Source organism: Galeopterus variegatus, unplaced genomic scaffold, assembly GCF_000696425.1.
Source record: "Galeopterus variegatus unplaced genomic scaffold, G_variegatus-3.0.2 Scaffold228, whole genome shotgun sequence".
Lineage (NCBI taxonomy): Eukaryota > Metazoa > Chordata > Mammalia > Dermoptera > Cynocephalidae > Galeopterus > Galeopterus variegatus.
Window position 1 is genome coordinate 152288 of NW_007726339.1, and position 15082 is coordinate 167369.

The 15082-nt window shown below is 46.6% G+C and overlaps 1 protein-coding gene across 1 annotated transcript in view; it reads left to right on the forward strand.

The window, feature by feature from the left end:
- P2RX2 (purinergic receptor P2X, ligand-gated ion channel, 2) overlaps window positions 1-15082 on the forward strand; it is a 35267-nt gene that overhangs the window by 16144 nt on the left and 4041 nt on the right. The window contains 3 exon segments of the mRNA XM_008566204.1: window positions 252-362; window positions 1866-1913; window positions 11417-11661. Of these exon segments, the coding sequence (XP_008564426.1) occupies window positions 252-362; window positions 1866-1913; window positions 11417-11661 (404 nt within the window).

Consider the following 15082-nt stretch of genomic DNA (forward strand, 5'->3'; position numbering starts at 1 on the left):
ATCAGGGTCCGTCCGGGTACCTCCCCCACCCGCCGCCTCCTGCTGGGCACAGGCCTGAAGTTCCGGGCAGCTCCAACCTGTGTGAGACTGAAGTTTCACTGTTGGGTTTCTGGGCAAGGGTCTGCAGTCCTTGGGACTGCAGAGCTTTAGTGGGGAGGACGCACTTGTGTGCACCTCCTGTCCAGGGACCCCAGGAGAAGGCGTGGGCACAGATGGGAGGGGCAGGTGTAAGGGGTGGGTCTGTGGCCCAGCGCTCACCTTCTGGAACAAGATCACTCTGCTCCTTGCTAAGGACGCAGGCAGCACCCAGATCAGGAGCAGCAGCATCCACCTCGAGCCAGCCATCGGACCCCAGGCCTACGGTGGGGGCACGTCCTGCCTCTCAGCTCGCGTGCAGGCATCCCGCTCCCTCCCTGCCCCTTCCCACTCCTTCCTCTTGCAAAATGATTTTTTTAAATTAATTAGACTTTATTTTTTAGAGCAGTTTTAGGTTTATAGAAAAATTACGTAAGTTTTCATATACCTGCTACTCTCCCCTGCCTCAGTCTCCCCTATGATTAACACTTTATATTACTTGGTGCATTTGTTGCAGTTGGAGAACCAACTCTGACACATCATCATCACTAATGTCCACAGTTTGCACTGGGGTTCACTCTTGTGTGGTATATCCCATCAGTTAAGAAAAACATATAATGACATGCATCCACAATTGTGGAATCATACAGAGTAGTTTCCCTTCCTTTAAAAATCCTCCATGCTCTGCCTATTTTTCCCTCCCTCTCCCCAACCCTGTCAACCACTGATCTTTTACTGTCTCCATAGTTTAGCCTTTTCCAGAATGTCCTGGAGTTGGAATCATACAGTGTGCAGCCTTCCCAGACTTCTTTCTCTCACTTAGTTACATGCACTTAAGGTTCCTCCATGTCTTTCCATGACTTGATAGCTCATTTCTTTTTAGAGCTAAATGGAAAATGGATTTTAAACAACTTTTCATTTGTTTTTCCCAGCAAATGATCATGCCCTTTACTAATTTAAACGGGAGAGTCTGTGTCAGCATTGAGCAGGCACCTGCAAGCCAGACTGTGTCCTCACACACAGGCTTGCTTCTCCCCAGATCTCTCCTGGGGTCCCCTCTCAGACAGGCCTTCCCTGACTGGCCATGTAAAAACACTGTCATCAGACACACCCTACGACGTCATCCCATCTGTAGTGCTTGTGGGCTCTTGGCTATCAGGGATCAGGCGCCCGTGCATCTGTGTGTGTCCCAGCCTCTCATCAGGAGCCCACTCTGCAGGACCAGGGCTGGGTCCTTGTCCAGGCATGCCTGGCACGTCACTGGCACTCAGTAGATGTCCGCTGAACAAACGACTGTTGTCTTCGCTCAGCATCTCCACAGACAAAGGAGTCTGCCCCGCCCAGGGTGGCGCAACCCCTCTAGCCACAGGTACAGGCCCAGGAAAGGTCACAGAACACTGCGTTGGACCAGCAGGACTCCTTCCCAGGGATTTTTCCAATAGAACTTGGAGGAAGAGATTTTGGGAGAATCTCTCTTTTTCCTCCCAGATTACAAAGCTATAAGGAAAAATCCAAGAGACACTACAAACTGTCAGAAGTAATAAGAGAGTTCAGAAAATTGCCAGGTCAGGACCAACATAGAATTCAAAACTATTTCTCCAGACCAGCCACAAATAACCAGAAAACAGAAAATAAAATACCATTTACTATAACAAGAAAACTATAAACTAAGATTAATAAACAATGCACGAGTCTATATAAAGAAAAATGTTAAAATCTCTCCTTCAGATACCCTCTCACACCCCAAAGGGTCTTGCGTGAGATTATTTGTCGCTGTGCTGTGCGTGCAGGTGGACATGGCGACCATGTGAACCCCATGGTCGTGTACATGATGGCAGGTGCGTAGACTGGAACTCTACACAAGCACTGAAAGAATGAGGAAGCTCTTCACGTGCTGGTGCAGAACAACCTCCATGACATATCAGGTGAAAGAATCAAGATTCAGAACACTGCATAGAAAGCTGCTGTTTGTGTAAAAGGGAAGAGCAGTGTACCACGTATAGGCCTGAATCCGCGTGAAACATCAAGGTGGCACCACAAGTAAACAACCTCCATGACATATCAGGTGAAAGAATCAAGATTCAGAACACTGCATAGAAAGCTGCTGTTTGTGTAAAAGAGAAGAGCAGTGTACCACGTATAGGCCTGAATCCGCGTGAAACATCAAGGTGGCACCACAAGTCAATGGGGAAAGGATAGATTTTTTTCTATAAATGATTTAGGAAAGCTGTTTGCTATAGAGAAAAATTAAACTGACCACCTCTCCACCACGTAAAAGGCGGACTCCAAACGGATTACAGGTAAAACCAAGAGGAAAGCTCCATCTCTCTCTCTCTCTCTCTCTTCTCTCTCTCTCTCTCTCTCTCTCTCTCTCTCCTCTCTCTCTCTCAACATTTTGGATGATACGCTGTAGGTAGTCTGCATTCTGTTATGTATCTAACAATATTATCTGATTGTTTTAACATGACTGGACTCAAACCCCAAAGTCTGCCTCCCGTGCAGTTGCAGCAGCCAAAACCTCTGCTCAGGAGTTTCAGTCTCAGCACAGCTGCCAAGTTCAACCGTCAGCCAGACGCGTGGGCTGAGTTCATGTGCAGAATTGGGGCTCCCTCCCATTCCAGGGCTTTTGCCATTCCCCCTGCTTCCCAGCTGCTGTGGTACCTGCCAGTAGCTTGGTGCCCGCACCCCTGCCTTGCCACCATCAACGCAACCGACCACGAGTTTCCATGCTCCTTGTAGCTGCCCTGTCCTCAGCCAAAACGCCGTAAGAACTCACTCAGTGCTGTTCCTTCGTCCACAGCGACTCCCTCCAGTTCCCACCTGCTTTGGTCCAGTGCCTTCAGGTCACCATTTTTTAGCTGCCCTGTCCTCAGCCAAAACGCCGTAAGAACTCACTCAGTGCTGTTCCTTCATCCACAGCGACTCCCTCCAGTTCCCACCTGCTTTGGTCCAGTGCCTTCAGGTCACCATTTTTTTAATTTTGTCCAGAGTCAATTGCTATTGTCTGCAAGAGGCTTGACCCGGTACCAGCTGTTCCGCCCACACCGGCTGGGGGTGCTGCCTGCCTCAGAGCTGGCTCATTCTGTGCAGTTAACCGCACAGGACCTTCACCTCCGTGGTCTTTGATACCTCAGCATGACACCGATCCTGCCCTCTTTAGATTCTCTTTAAAAAACAGACAAGCAAATCTGCCATGTGCTGGTGGTTTACAAGATGGTGTTGTGCACTTAGCGTTGGTTGAGAAGGCAGAGCCCATGTTAAGTGTGCTTATCACAAAGAAGGGGGCACAAGGACACTTGCAGGTGATGGACATAATTTATCTCTGTGATCGTGGGGCTGGTGTTACAGGTGTGCACACCTGTCCAAACTCATCGAATAGCAAAGGTGCGGTTCTTTTGTGTATCAATCATACCTCAATAAAGCTGTTAAAAAATAATAACTAAAAACCTCAACTTGCCTTTTCCCCTATTTATCAATAATAGTACATCACCATCCCCAAGAAACAGCACAACTTCCTCCTGGCCTTTCCCACGCCTGCGCAGAGGAACATGTTCTGAGTGGGGGGGAGGGGCCAGCCCTCCCTCCACACGTTCCTGCCTCTGCCTCGATCCCTCCCGCTGAGGGCTGGTGGCTGAAACACTCGGGGTCTCTGTTCTTTTTGCCTCCTCCTCCTCGGTGGGGTGGGCCAGGACTGCCACAGACCTTGGGTGGTGCCTACCCAGAGTAGAGTCTCCCCTGTCCCCGCCTCGCTCTCCAGGGCTCCAGCTCCATTGGGATAGTGGCTGGCTTTCCTTGTCCCTGCCCTACCTGCCCTGGCATAATGGGGGCCCTAACCCCTGCAGCAGTTTGGGAATCCCAGCTACAGCAGCAGCCCCACGGGCTTGTTCGTGTGCGGCCCTAGTTCTAGATCCACAATGGAAGGCTGAGGGTACAGGCTTTGGAGTTGTTTGGTTCATGACTGTTCACGGAGCTGGCAATTTATCCTCAGTTTTAGCTCCCAGTACTCTAAGTTGAGGTGAGACTCACAGAACATAAAATTAACTATTTTAAAGTAAACAGTTCAGTGGCATTTAGTGCACTCACAATGTTGTGAAGTCACCACCTCTACCTGGCTCCAGACTTTCCATCACCTCCAGGTAGTGGCTTAGGTCAAGAGCGGCCTGTGACCTGGATGGCATCCTTCAAGTGTTGGGCAGCCAAGCTGGTGCCCAGCAGGCCATATCAGCCAGCCCTGGCCACGCGGCTCCATACAGGTCATGTCCAGGCTGCAGGATTGGGCATGACCCCCGAAGGGGCCCCCAAGCTCCATCCCTTGACAGGACTCAGTGACATGAGCCCCACCACATGCCCACTTTCTGCTCTGCCCCTAAGGTAAACACCCCTTTATCCCCCTCCCAGATTCTAGACGCTCATGAACGCCACTGCCTTTCCAGTGTAGATTTCAGCCCTTCCTGGCAATGGCTCCACAAGGTCTGAGGTGACATTGCCCCCAGCCCGCTAGCTTGGAGCCCACTACAGGCAGGATGTGGTGCCTTCCAGGCCCCTGGTCCTCAGAATTGCAGCCAGCACTGGGTCCTGGCGACCGTGCGTGAAGGAATTATGGAGACTTCCTGGCACTTGGTGTCCTACCCTGTCAAACAAGGGCTCCTGATTCAACGTCCTGTCTGAACCTCGGTCTTCAGATGATTTCAGTGAAATCACGCTGTTCCACTACCTTTGCTCTTTGCTGGGATCCTCTGTGTTGCAAAGCACGGTTGAGTTCTCTGGTTTTTTCCAGGTGGCTGTATGGGGAACCGAACCCTTGACCTCGGCATTACAAGGCTGCACTCTAACCTACTGAGCTAAACCAGCCAGCCCTGAATTTGGTTTTTTGAGGCACAAGCACAGAACGGCTGATTCCTGGAGGGCACAGAGGAGAGGCAGAGATGTCCAGAGCACAACCTCTGCATCTAGATCCCCGAATGGTCAGGCCTTGGTCAGTGATCACAGCTTCCCTAACTTTTGCCCCCACTTGTTCTGAAGGCAGCTGGGCTTCACGATTCCCACAGCCCATATTTCGCCTATAGGCTGGGTGGCTTCCCATCTACGGGCTCTCTCTCCTTTCTGTTTTCCCTGCTGGTTTGTGAGCTTCACGAGGTCAAGAACTTGAGGGACGGTCAAGGCACACAGGAACCCATTCTTATTTCCCTCACAGTAAGTCAAAGGTCTTGGATGACCCTTGTCACTGATCCTAGAGATGTGACACCAAGACAATCCAGTCATATAAACATTTTCCAAAATGAATGGGCAAACCCATAGTCTTTGTACAAACATAGGAAACCCTATTTCCATATCATCTCAAACCTAATCAATATAATTTTTATTGTATTAACTACATACAAGCTAAATTGAATAACAACCTGAACATTTTTACATTTTAAAATTGCAGTATTCTTTTCATACTTTGATCCCAGGAATAAAATGTTTTTTTCTGGTCTCAAACATTTTCATAGGCCTTTGAAACTTTCAATGGCTCTGTTTCCAAATTGGGAGCTATGTGCCTGACAGATCAAACAGCCCCAAACAACACAGGAACACACTGCTGCCCGCGCTGAGAAATTCCAGTTTATAAAAGGTCACGGGTCCCCACTGTGCATAGCAGCATTATTCACAATAGCCAAAAGGTAGAAGCAACCCAGTGTCCACCGATGGATAGACGGATAAACAAAATACGGTCTATCCATACACTGGGATATTGTTCTGCCTTAAAAAAGAGAGAAATTCTGACACAACATAGATGAACCTTGAGGACATTATGCTCAGCGAAATAAACTAGCCACAAAAGGACAAATACTGTATGATTCCACTTATAGGAGGTCCCTGGAGTCCTCAGACTCGGAAAGTAGAATGGAGATTGTCAGGGGCTAGGGGAGGACGAATGGGGAGTTGTTAAGTGGGGACAGAGCTTCGCTTTTAGAAGAAGAAAGCTCTGGAGATGGATGGTGGGGACGGTTGTTCAGCACGTGTGTTAACACAATGTGTGCCAGATACACTGAGCTGTGCCCTTAAAAATGGTTAAAGTGGTCAATTTTATGTTAAGCATATTTTACCACAATAAAAACAAAGGTCCCAGGCCGACCTCGAGTGCCCTGGAGGCACAGTTGTTTCTCAACTTGGAGAACAGTCCAACCACAGCCCCATTATTTTGAAATGTTCTTCTATACAAGGAGTCTCTTTTCCTGGACACTCGTTTATAAATCTCTCAGATCAGACACCTCTCCAGTTTTTCCTTCCAAACATCAATGTCGGGTTTGATTCCACAGTATAGCGATCTGCTAAATAAAAGCTTGATGCCAAATCTTGCGAAGACATTATAAATCCCAATAAATGATTCCCTAAATCATAGGTATCATTTTTTTTAGCATAAGCCCCTCAGATTAATGCCGTGTCTCCCCCACCTCCCTGGCCTGTCTTTTAACCTTTACAGCAGCACAGATGGCTGGGACCAACAGGAGAAGGTGGGACCACCACCCTGACAAGGTGCACCCCTGATAAGGGGCAAAACTTGCTCTGCGGGACCCCAATCAGGGTCCGTGCAAGCGTCCTCTTGGACTTTCACATACAGAAACACAGCGCATGCAGGAGAGCTCAGGAGACTGGATTTCTCTTGCTGAAAAACTTCCCCTGGTAGTTGATCGTTGCTTGAGTATTCAGTGGTCCTACCTCTTTGTCTTAGGCAGTAGAAGTGAGACCAGCCAGCCTGCAGTTTCCAGACAAGACACCAGCCCCAAAGAGAGAAGTACACAGGAGCAGGTCCCAGGCAGAGCCTGGCAAAATCCCCCCAGTCCAGCCTCTTCGTCCTTCCCTGTTCCCGCCCTCAGCCTTTCATCATTCCATGTGCACGATGGCCAGACCACACATAATAACGTGAGAAGCTGGAAGCCACACAGGCCTCTGCAGTGACTGGCCCATCAGCCCCAAGATTCAGGACCCACTCAGTGACCGCTGCTTCCGTCCCCACTTCCAACTCAGGACCAACCAGAGAAAGCCAAATAACCCCCAACCAATCACAAGGGACACCCCTTCTTGTCCGCCACCCCCACCTTCCCCAGGGCCATGGCTGGGACCCCTCGTCCTCAGTCCAAGCTTCCCGCACGTCCTACCTGCCCAGAGTCTGCCATTCGCTCTGAGTCAGCAGCCTGGGTGTGTTCTCACGTGGGCAGTCTTCATTTATTTCTGCTTAGGTCTGTTTGCCAATTCAATAAGCTTCTACCTACTGTTTGTTCGTTGTTTATTCCTTACGGACTATGTGCCAGGCACCGTGCAGGCTCTAAGGAGGAAGAGCCTGTGCCGCTCCTGGCAGCGAGGTGATCTTGGTCTGTTTGGGAAATGGCCATGACTACAGATAAATGTGCAGAGTGTGGTAGACAACTTCAGGCGGGGCTGCCAGCTCCGCAGGGCAGTCGGAGGAGGCTTTGCCGGGACAGTGACTCCTGCTGCAGAGAAGTCAGGTCCAGAAGGTCATGCATGAGAGAGAAGACCTCCAGGCACAGGGAAGGCAGTAGGTGGGGAGGGGGTGGGAGGAGCCAGGCTAGGCATCGTGTCCTTTTCTAACAACTGGGTCACTGAAGGGTTCCAGGCTCAAATGACAGGCAGGCTTCTGGGACAGGGTGAGGCTGGAGCCGAGGAGGCTATAGTCCGGGCAGGGCTGGTGGGAACACAGGTGGGAAGGGAGGCCCCAGGGTTCTGGTGACAGGTGTAGATAGGAAAAGGTGTTTAATGTGTTCATTTTGGCTCGCTGCACAGCAGAGCGCTCCAAAGCCCAGAGGCCTGAAAGGATGTGTTCTTACTGCTAAAGTCCGTGGATTGACTGGGCTCAGCTGGGCAGTTCTCCCCGCAGGGGCCCAGGCATGGGCAATCAGAGCGGCTGGGCTGCCTAAATGATCAGAAGACTCGACCGGGCTGAGAGCCCAAGACGGTTCTTCCGTCACATGCCTGGTACCTGGGGGTGGCGGGAGCAGCTGGAAGCGATGGGCATCTCTGCCAGCCTCCCGCGGCTGGCTTGGGCTTCCTCACAACGTGGCAGCTGGGGAGAGGGGCACCTGCTCTCCTGATGGCCACCTTCCCCAGAACACATGCTCCAAGAGTGCCAGGAGGAGCTGCAGGTCCCAAGGCCGCAAAGCATTGAGTCTGCTGCATCCTATTTGTCAGAAGCAAGTCCCAGAGACAGCCCCGGGTCATGGCCACCTTCCCCAGAACACATGCTCCAAGAGTGCCAGGAGGAGCTGCAGGTCCCAAGGCCACAAAGCATTGAGTCTGCTGCATCCTATTTGTCAGAAGCAAGTCCCAGAGACAGCCCCGGGTCAATGTGGAGGAGATAAATGGAGTTATCTGAGCTGGGCTGTATGCTGGAGAGCAGCCACTCGAAACCATGGGTGTGAGTGGACACTGTCACCCAGTGAGAGCATGTAGGGTGAGAAGCCACATGAGGTGGGGGGAGAGGGCAATGGGTATGGGGTTTCCTCCTGGCGTGACGGAAATATTCTGAAATTAGACCATAGTGATGTTTGCACAGCCCTGTGAATCCCTAAAAACAATGAATTGTACACTTGAAGTCAGTGAATTTTATCATATGTGAATTATACCTCAAAAAAAGCTGTTGTTTACTGGGCCTGGCCGGTTAGCTAACTTGGGAGAGTATGGGGCTGGTAACACCAGGGTCATGGATTCAGCTCCCTATACCAGCCAGCTGCAAACAAACAAACAAAGCCATTATAAAATTTTTTAGAGAGAAAGGTTATATAATTTTAAAACAAAAATAAATCTGTTTATTTATACAATATGTCTAGAACAGGTAAATCCATAGAAAAAGAAACCAGTGCTGGCCAGTTAGTTCATGGGTTAGAGTGCAGCATTATAACACCAAGGTCACTGGTTCAGATCCCTGTACTGGCCAGCTGCCAAAAAAAGGGGAAAAAAAAGAAACTAGATTAGTGAGAAAAAACCTAAATGTCCTTAGACAGATGAATGGATAAAGAAAATGTGGTCTGTACATACAATGGAATATTACTCAGCCTTTAAAAAGAAGGAAATTCTGGGCTGAGCCCGTGGCGCACTTGGGAGAGTGTGGCACTGGGAGCGCAGGGACGCTCCCGCCACGGGTTCGGATCCTATATAGGGATGACCGGTGCACTCACTGGCTGAGCGCGGTGCGGCCGGTCTCCAAAAGGACAAAAAAATAAAATAAAAAATAAAATAAATAAGTAAAAAGAAGGAAATTCTGACACATGCTATGACATGAATGAACCTTGAGGACATTGTACTGATAAATAAAAAGAAGGAAATTCTGACACATGCTATGACATGAATGAACCTTGAGGACATTGTACTGAGTGAAATAAGCCAGTCACAAAAGGACAGATCCTGCATGAGTCCACTTAGAAGAGGTAAGTGAAATAAGCCAGTCACAAAAGGACAGATCCTGCATGAGTCCACTTAGAAGAGGTATCTAAAATAGTCAAATGCACAGAAGCAAAGTGTAGCCCGGGCCTGGGGGGACGAGGAAATTAGGCGCTCCCAACAATGAGTATAAAGTTCCAGCCAGGCAGGATGGTGAGCTCTGGGGGTCGGCTGCACGGGCTGCACAGCGTCTCCCCCTATAGTCGACCGTAACGCAGGGTGCACTTAAAAGTCTAATGGGGTCCATATCTCAGGGTCAGTGTTCTTTCCACAATAAAAAAATAAAGAATCTTAATAATAAACCCTGCACTTAAAAGTCTAATGGGGTCCATATCTCAGGGTCAGTGTTCTTACCACAATAAAAAAAATAAAGAATCTTAATAATAAACCCTGCACTTAAAAGTCTAATGGGGTCCATATCTCAGGGTCAGTGTTCTTTCCACAATAAAAAAATAAAGAATCTTAATAATAAACCCTGCACTTAAAAGTCTAATGGGGTCCATATCTCAGGGTCAGTGTTCTTTCCACAATAAAAAAATAAAGAATCTTAATAATAAACCCTGCACTTAAAAGTCTAATGGGGTCCATATCTCAGGGTCAGTGTTCTTTCCACAATAAAAAAATAAAGAATCTTAATAATAAACCCTGCACTTAAAAGTCTAATGGGGTCCATATCTCAGGGTCAGTGTTCTTTCCACAATAAAAAAATAAAGAATCTTAATAATAAACCCTGCACTTAAAAGTCTAATGGGGTCCATATCTCAGGGTCAGTGTTCTTTCCACAATAAAAAAATAAAGAATCTTAATAATAAACCCTGCACTTAAAAGTCTAATGGGGTCCATATCTCAGGGTCAGTGTTCTTTCCACAATAAAAAAATAAAGAATCTTAATAATAAACCCTGCACTTAAAAGTCTAATGGGGTCCATATCTCAGGGTCAGTGTTCTTTCCACAATAAAAAAATAAAGAATCTTAATAATAAACCCTGCACTTAAAAGTCTAATGGGGTCCATATCTCAGGGTCAGTGTTCTTTCCACAATAAAAAAATAAAGAATCTTAATAATAAACCCTGCACTTAAAAGTCTAATGGGGTCCATATCTCAGGGTCAGTGTTCTTTCCACAATAAAAAAATAAAGAATCTTAATAATAAACCCTGCACTTAAAAGTCTAATGGGGTCCATATCTCAGGGTCAGTGTTCTTTCCACAATAAAAAAATAAAGAATCTTAATAATAAACCCTGCACTTAAAAGTCTAATGGGGTCCATATCTCAGGGTCAGTGTTCTTTCCACAATAAAAAAATAAAGAATCTTAATAATAAACCCTGCACTTAAAAGTCTAATGGGGTCCATATCTCAGGGTCAGTGTTCTTTCCACAATAAAAAAATAAAGAATCTTAATAATAAACCCTGCACTTAAAAGTCTAATGGGGTCCATATCTCAGGGTCTCTTGGACGAACTCGCGACGACACAGCCTGCCTTTTCTTCCAGGAAAGGATAAAGGAAAACACTCCATCTGCTGAGAAGAGAAAACCCCGGCAACAGTGGGGAGGCCACCGCGGAGGCCCCCTGAGCTTTGGTATTTCACCCAGACAGTCTAGGTGTGTGCATTGTTTGCAGTCGTCCTGCCTGGGTCGCAAAAGTCGGATCAATCTGTGGACTCAGGTCTTCGTCCACAGGGGAAACGTTTTCCTCTGCGCGCGTCGCGGCCCGCGGCCTCAGTTTCCCTTTCTGGACTCGCAGTGGCTCAGCCTTCTGCACCTCTCCTCAGCTCTGCTCCCCACACCCCTCTGCGTCCCGCCCCCGTGCCGTTTCTTCTCCTCGGTTTGCAGGACAACTATTTAGCTTTGGGGAATGAGTGTGCTCTTTTCGTTCATGAATGGGTCGTGCCCCGGGACCCAGTATTTCTGGTGTCCTGGCCGCGTGCCACCGCCAGTCCTGCTGCCTTTGCCCCACTCGCCGGCTGCTTGCGGTCTGACACGGTGACCAGCCCGGGGCCAGCGGAAAGCCCTGGGTGGCCCGTGCCTGTGACCCCCGCTCGGGGAGGAGCCTCCCGCCGGCAGCAGCTCCAGCGGGCCGGGGACAAGGCTCTCCCCGCACCACAGGCGACCGGCGAGCGGGAGCTGCTTCCCCAAGAGGATTCACAGGCCAGGTGCTCCGAGCCCCCTGGGAGCCTACAGGGATCGCGACGAGGGCCCTGAAGGGTCACGAGGGTCTTAGGAACGGGACGAGGCACCCACTAAGGGACTCTCGGTGACATAAGGCAGCCCTCTCCTGAGGAAAAGCCCAGGGTCCGAGCTCCCAGAGGTCCTTCCCCGGGTGGCCCTTCCCACCGCAGCACCAGGACTCTTTAGCCATCACTCCCCAGGCCCCATTCCCAGGCCCTGGCAACCGGTAATCCACGTCCTGTCTCTATGGATTTGTCTGTTCTGGACGCTTCGTATACATGGACTCTTACAATATGTGGTCTTTGGGGACTGGCTTCTTTCTCATACTTAATGCTCTCAAGGTTCGTCCACGGTATAGCATGTGTCAGTACTTCATTCCTTTTCATTGCAGAATAATATTCCATTGTATGGATAGACCACACATTATTTCTCCATTCATCAGTTGACAGACATTTGGGCTGTTTCCAATTTTGGCTATGACCATTGCTGCTATGAACATTCATGTGCAAGTTTCTGTGTGAACATATTTCCATTTCTCTTGGGTATTCCTCCTACAAGTGGAATTGTTGGGTCTTATGATAACTGTAGGTTTAACCTTTTAAAGGACTGCCAGATGGTTTTCCAAAGTGGCTGCACCATTTACATGCTCTCGAACAGTGTACGAAGGATCTAATTTCTCCACATCTTTGGCAAAACTTGTTATTGCCTATTTGATTACAGCTATCCTAGTGGGTGCGAAGTGGCTTCAATTTGCATTTCCCTACTGACTGATAATGCTAAACTTTTCTTTTTTCATGTTCATGTGCTTTTTGGCCATTTGTATATCTTTCTTGGAAAAATCTCTATTTGGATTCTTTGCCCAATTTTTAAATTGGTTGTCATTTTATTATTAAGCTGTAAGGGTTTTTTAAACATATATTCTAGGTATAAGTTCCTTACCATATATATGATTTGCAAATATTTTCTCCCATTCTGTAGACTCTCTTTTCACTTTCTGGATGGTGTTCTTTGAAGAGAAAAAGTTTTTCATTTTGGTGAAGTACAGTTTATCTACTGTTTCTTTTGTTGCTTATGCTCTTGTCATTTCTAAGAATCCACTGCCAAATTTAAGATCACAAATATTTACTCCTACGTTTTTTTCTAAGATTTTTATAGTTTTAGCTCTTACATTTAAGTCTTGGATGCATCTTTAGTTCATTTTTGTCTATGATGTGAGGTAGGGGTTCAACTTCATTCCTTTGCATGTGGTTGTCCAGTTGTGCCAGCACCATTTAACCATTTAATTGCTGTCATAAGGCTGAGCTCTAACCAACTGAGCTCATCAGCCAGCCCATTTTATTGAAAGACTACTTTTTTCCCATTGAATTATTTTGGCACAATTGTCAAAAATCAATTAATTTTATTCTATTTTACTTATTTACATTTTATTTCTGGGCTCCAATTTAATGTATACATGTACACTTCCATTCTTATGCCAGTATGTGAAATTACTGGCCCCGTGGTGACTGTATGTTGAGTGCTGGCACTTTGTAGCAAGTTTTGAATTTGGGAAGAGTATGTCCTCCATCTTCGTTCTTCTTATTCAAGATTGTTTTTGCTATTCTGGGTCCCTTGCACTTCCATATGAATTTTAGGATCAGCTTCTTAATTCCTGCCAAGAAGCTACCTGGAATTTTGATAAGGATTGCACTAAAGCTGCAGATACATTTGGGAAGTAGTTTAATAATATTAAACCTAGTTTAATAATATTAAACCTAGTTTAATAATATTAAACCTAGTTTAATAATATTAAACCTAGTTTAATAATAAAGCTGCAGATACATTTGGGAAGATAGTTTAATAATATTAAACCTTCTGGTCCATAAACATGGGATATCTTTTCATTGATTTAGATCTTCTTTAATTTCAATATAATGTTTCATAGGTTTCAGAGTATAAATTGTGGACTACTTTGGCTAAATTTATTTCTAAATATTTTACTCTTTTTGCTGCTTTTGTAGATGAAATTGTTTCTTTTTCTTTTTCCATAAGTGAAGGCCACTGATGGAATTGTTTCTTAATTTCATTTTCAGACTATTCATTGCAAGTATTAGAAATATAACTAATTTTTGTAAATTGATTTTGTATCCTGAAACTTTGTGGAGCTTGTTTACCAGTTCTAATAGTTTTTAGTGGATTCCTTGGGATTTTCCATATACAATATTAAACCATCTGCAAGTGGTTTTCTTTCTTCCTTTCCAATTTCTTGCCTTCTTCCTCTAGTTAGAATCTTCTATTCACTGATGAATAGAAGTGGTAAGACAGGACATGCTTGTCTTTTTCCTGGTTATAGGGAGAAAGCAACCATTCTCTCCACCAGTAAGAATGATGTCAAACTCACAGAAGCAGACACTGGGGAGAGGGGTAATGAGGGAGTTGCTATTCAATGGGTATAAAGTTTCAGTTATAGTTATAGTTAAGAATAAGTTCTAGAGATCTCCTGTACAACATCATGCCTATAGTTAACAATACTGTACTGTACATTCAAAACTTGTTTAAAAGGTAGATCTCATGTTAAATGTTCTTACCACAATAATTTTTTTAATGATGTTAACTGTGGGTTTTTTGCAAATAACCTTTATCAAGTTGAGAAAGTTTCTTTCTATTCCTAATTTGTTGAGTGTTTCTATCAAGAATGGATGTTGAATTTTGTCAAATGTTTTTTTCTGCATCTGTTGGGATGATTGTGTGGTTTTTATTCTTTATTTTATTCATATGGCAATATTACCCAAAACGAACTAGAGATTCAATGCAATCCCTATCAAAATTCTAACGGCCTTTTCTGCGGAAATGGTAAAGCTGATCCTCAGATTCATATGGAATTGCAAGGGGCTCCAAGCAGCCAAAACAATATTGAACAGGAACAAAAGTGGAGAACTTACAATTCCCTATTTCAAAACCAACTACAAAACCGCGTGGTACTGGCATGTTTTGGAACTAGACAGAGGCGGTGGATGCACCATATTGTGAATGTTGTAAATGCCACCTTAAAATGGTTAATTACATGACATGTGGATTTCACCTCAATAAAAGAATAAAGTGTAAAACATCACCATTTTGTGAAATACTGTGATGTCTCAGATTTGCTTCAAGATAATGCGGGTGGGGAGGGAATATAAAAAGTTACAGAAAAACAACTCTGGTTTGCAAAGAAAAAAAAGGAACACGAGCGGATAGAAGTAGAGTAGAGAGCCACTGCAGCAACCCGGGAGAGACCGAGGCCGAGCCGGGGTGGGGAAGGGGCAGGAACCGACAGCCCCGCGCGCGTCTGTAGGTGGAAGCGAGAGGGCGACTCCGGGCCCGAGCGCCGGGCGGGCGGCGGCGCCGGGGTCGGGGATGGCGCTCCGGGCGGGCGGGCGGC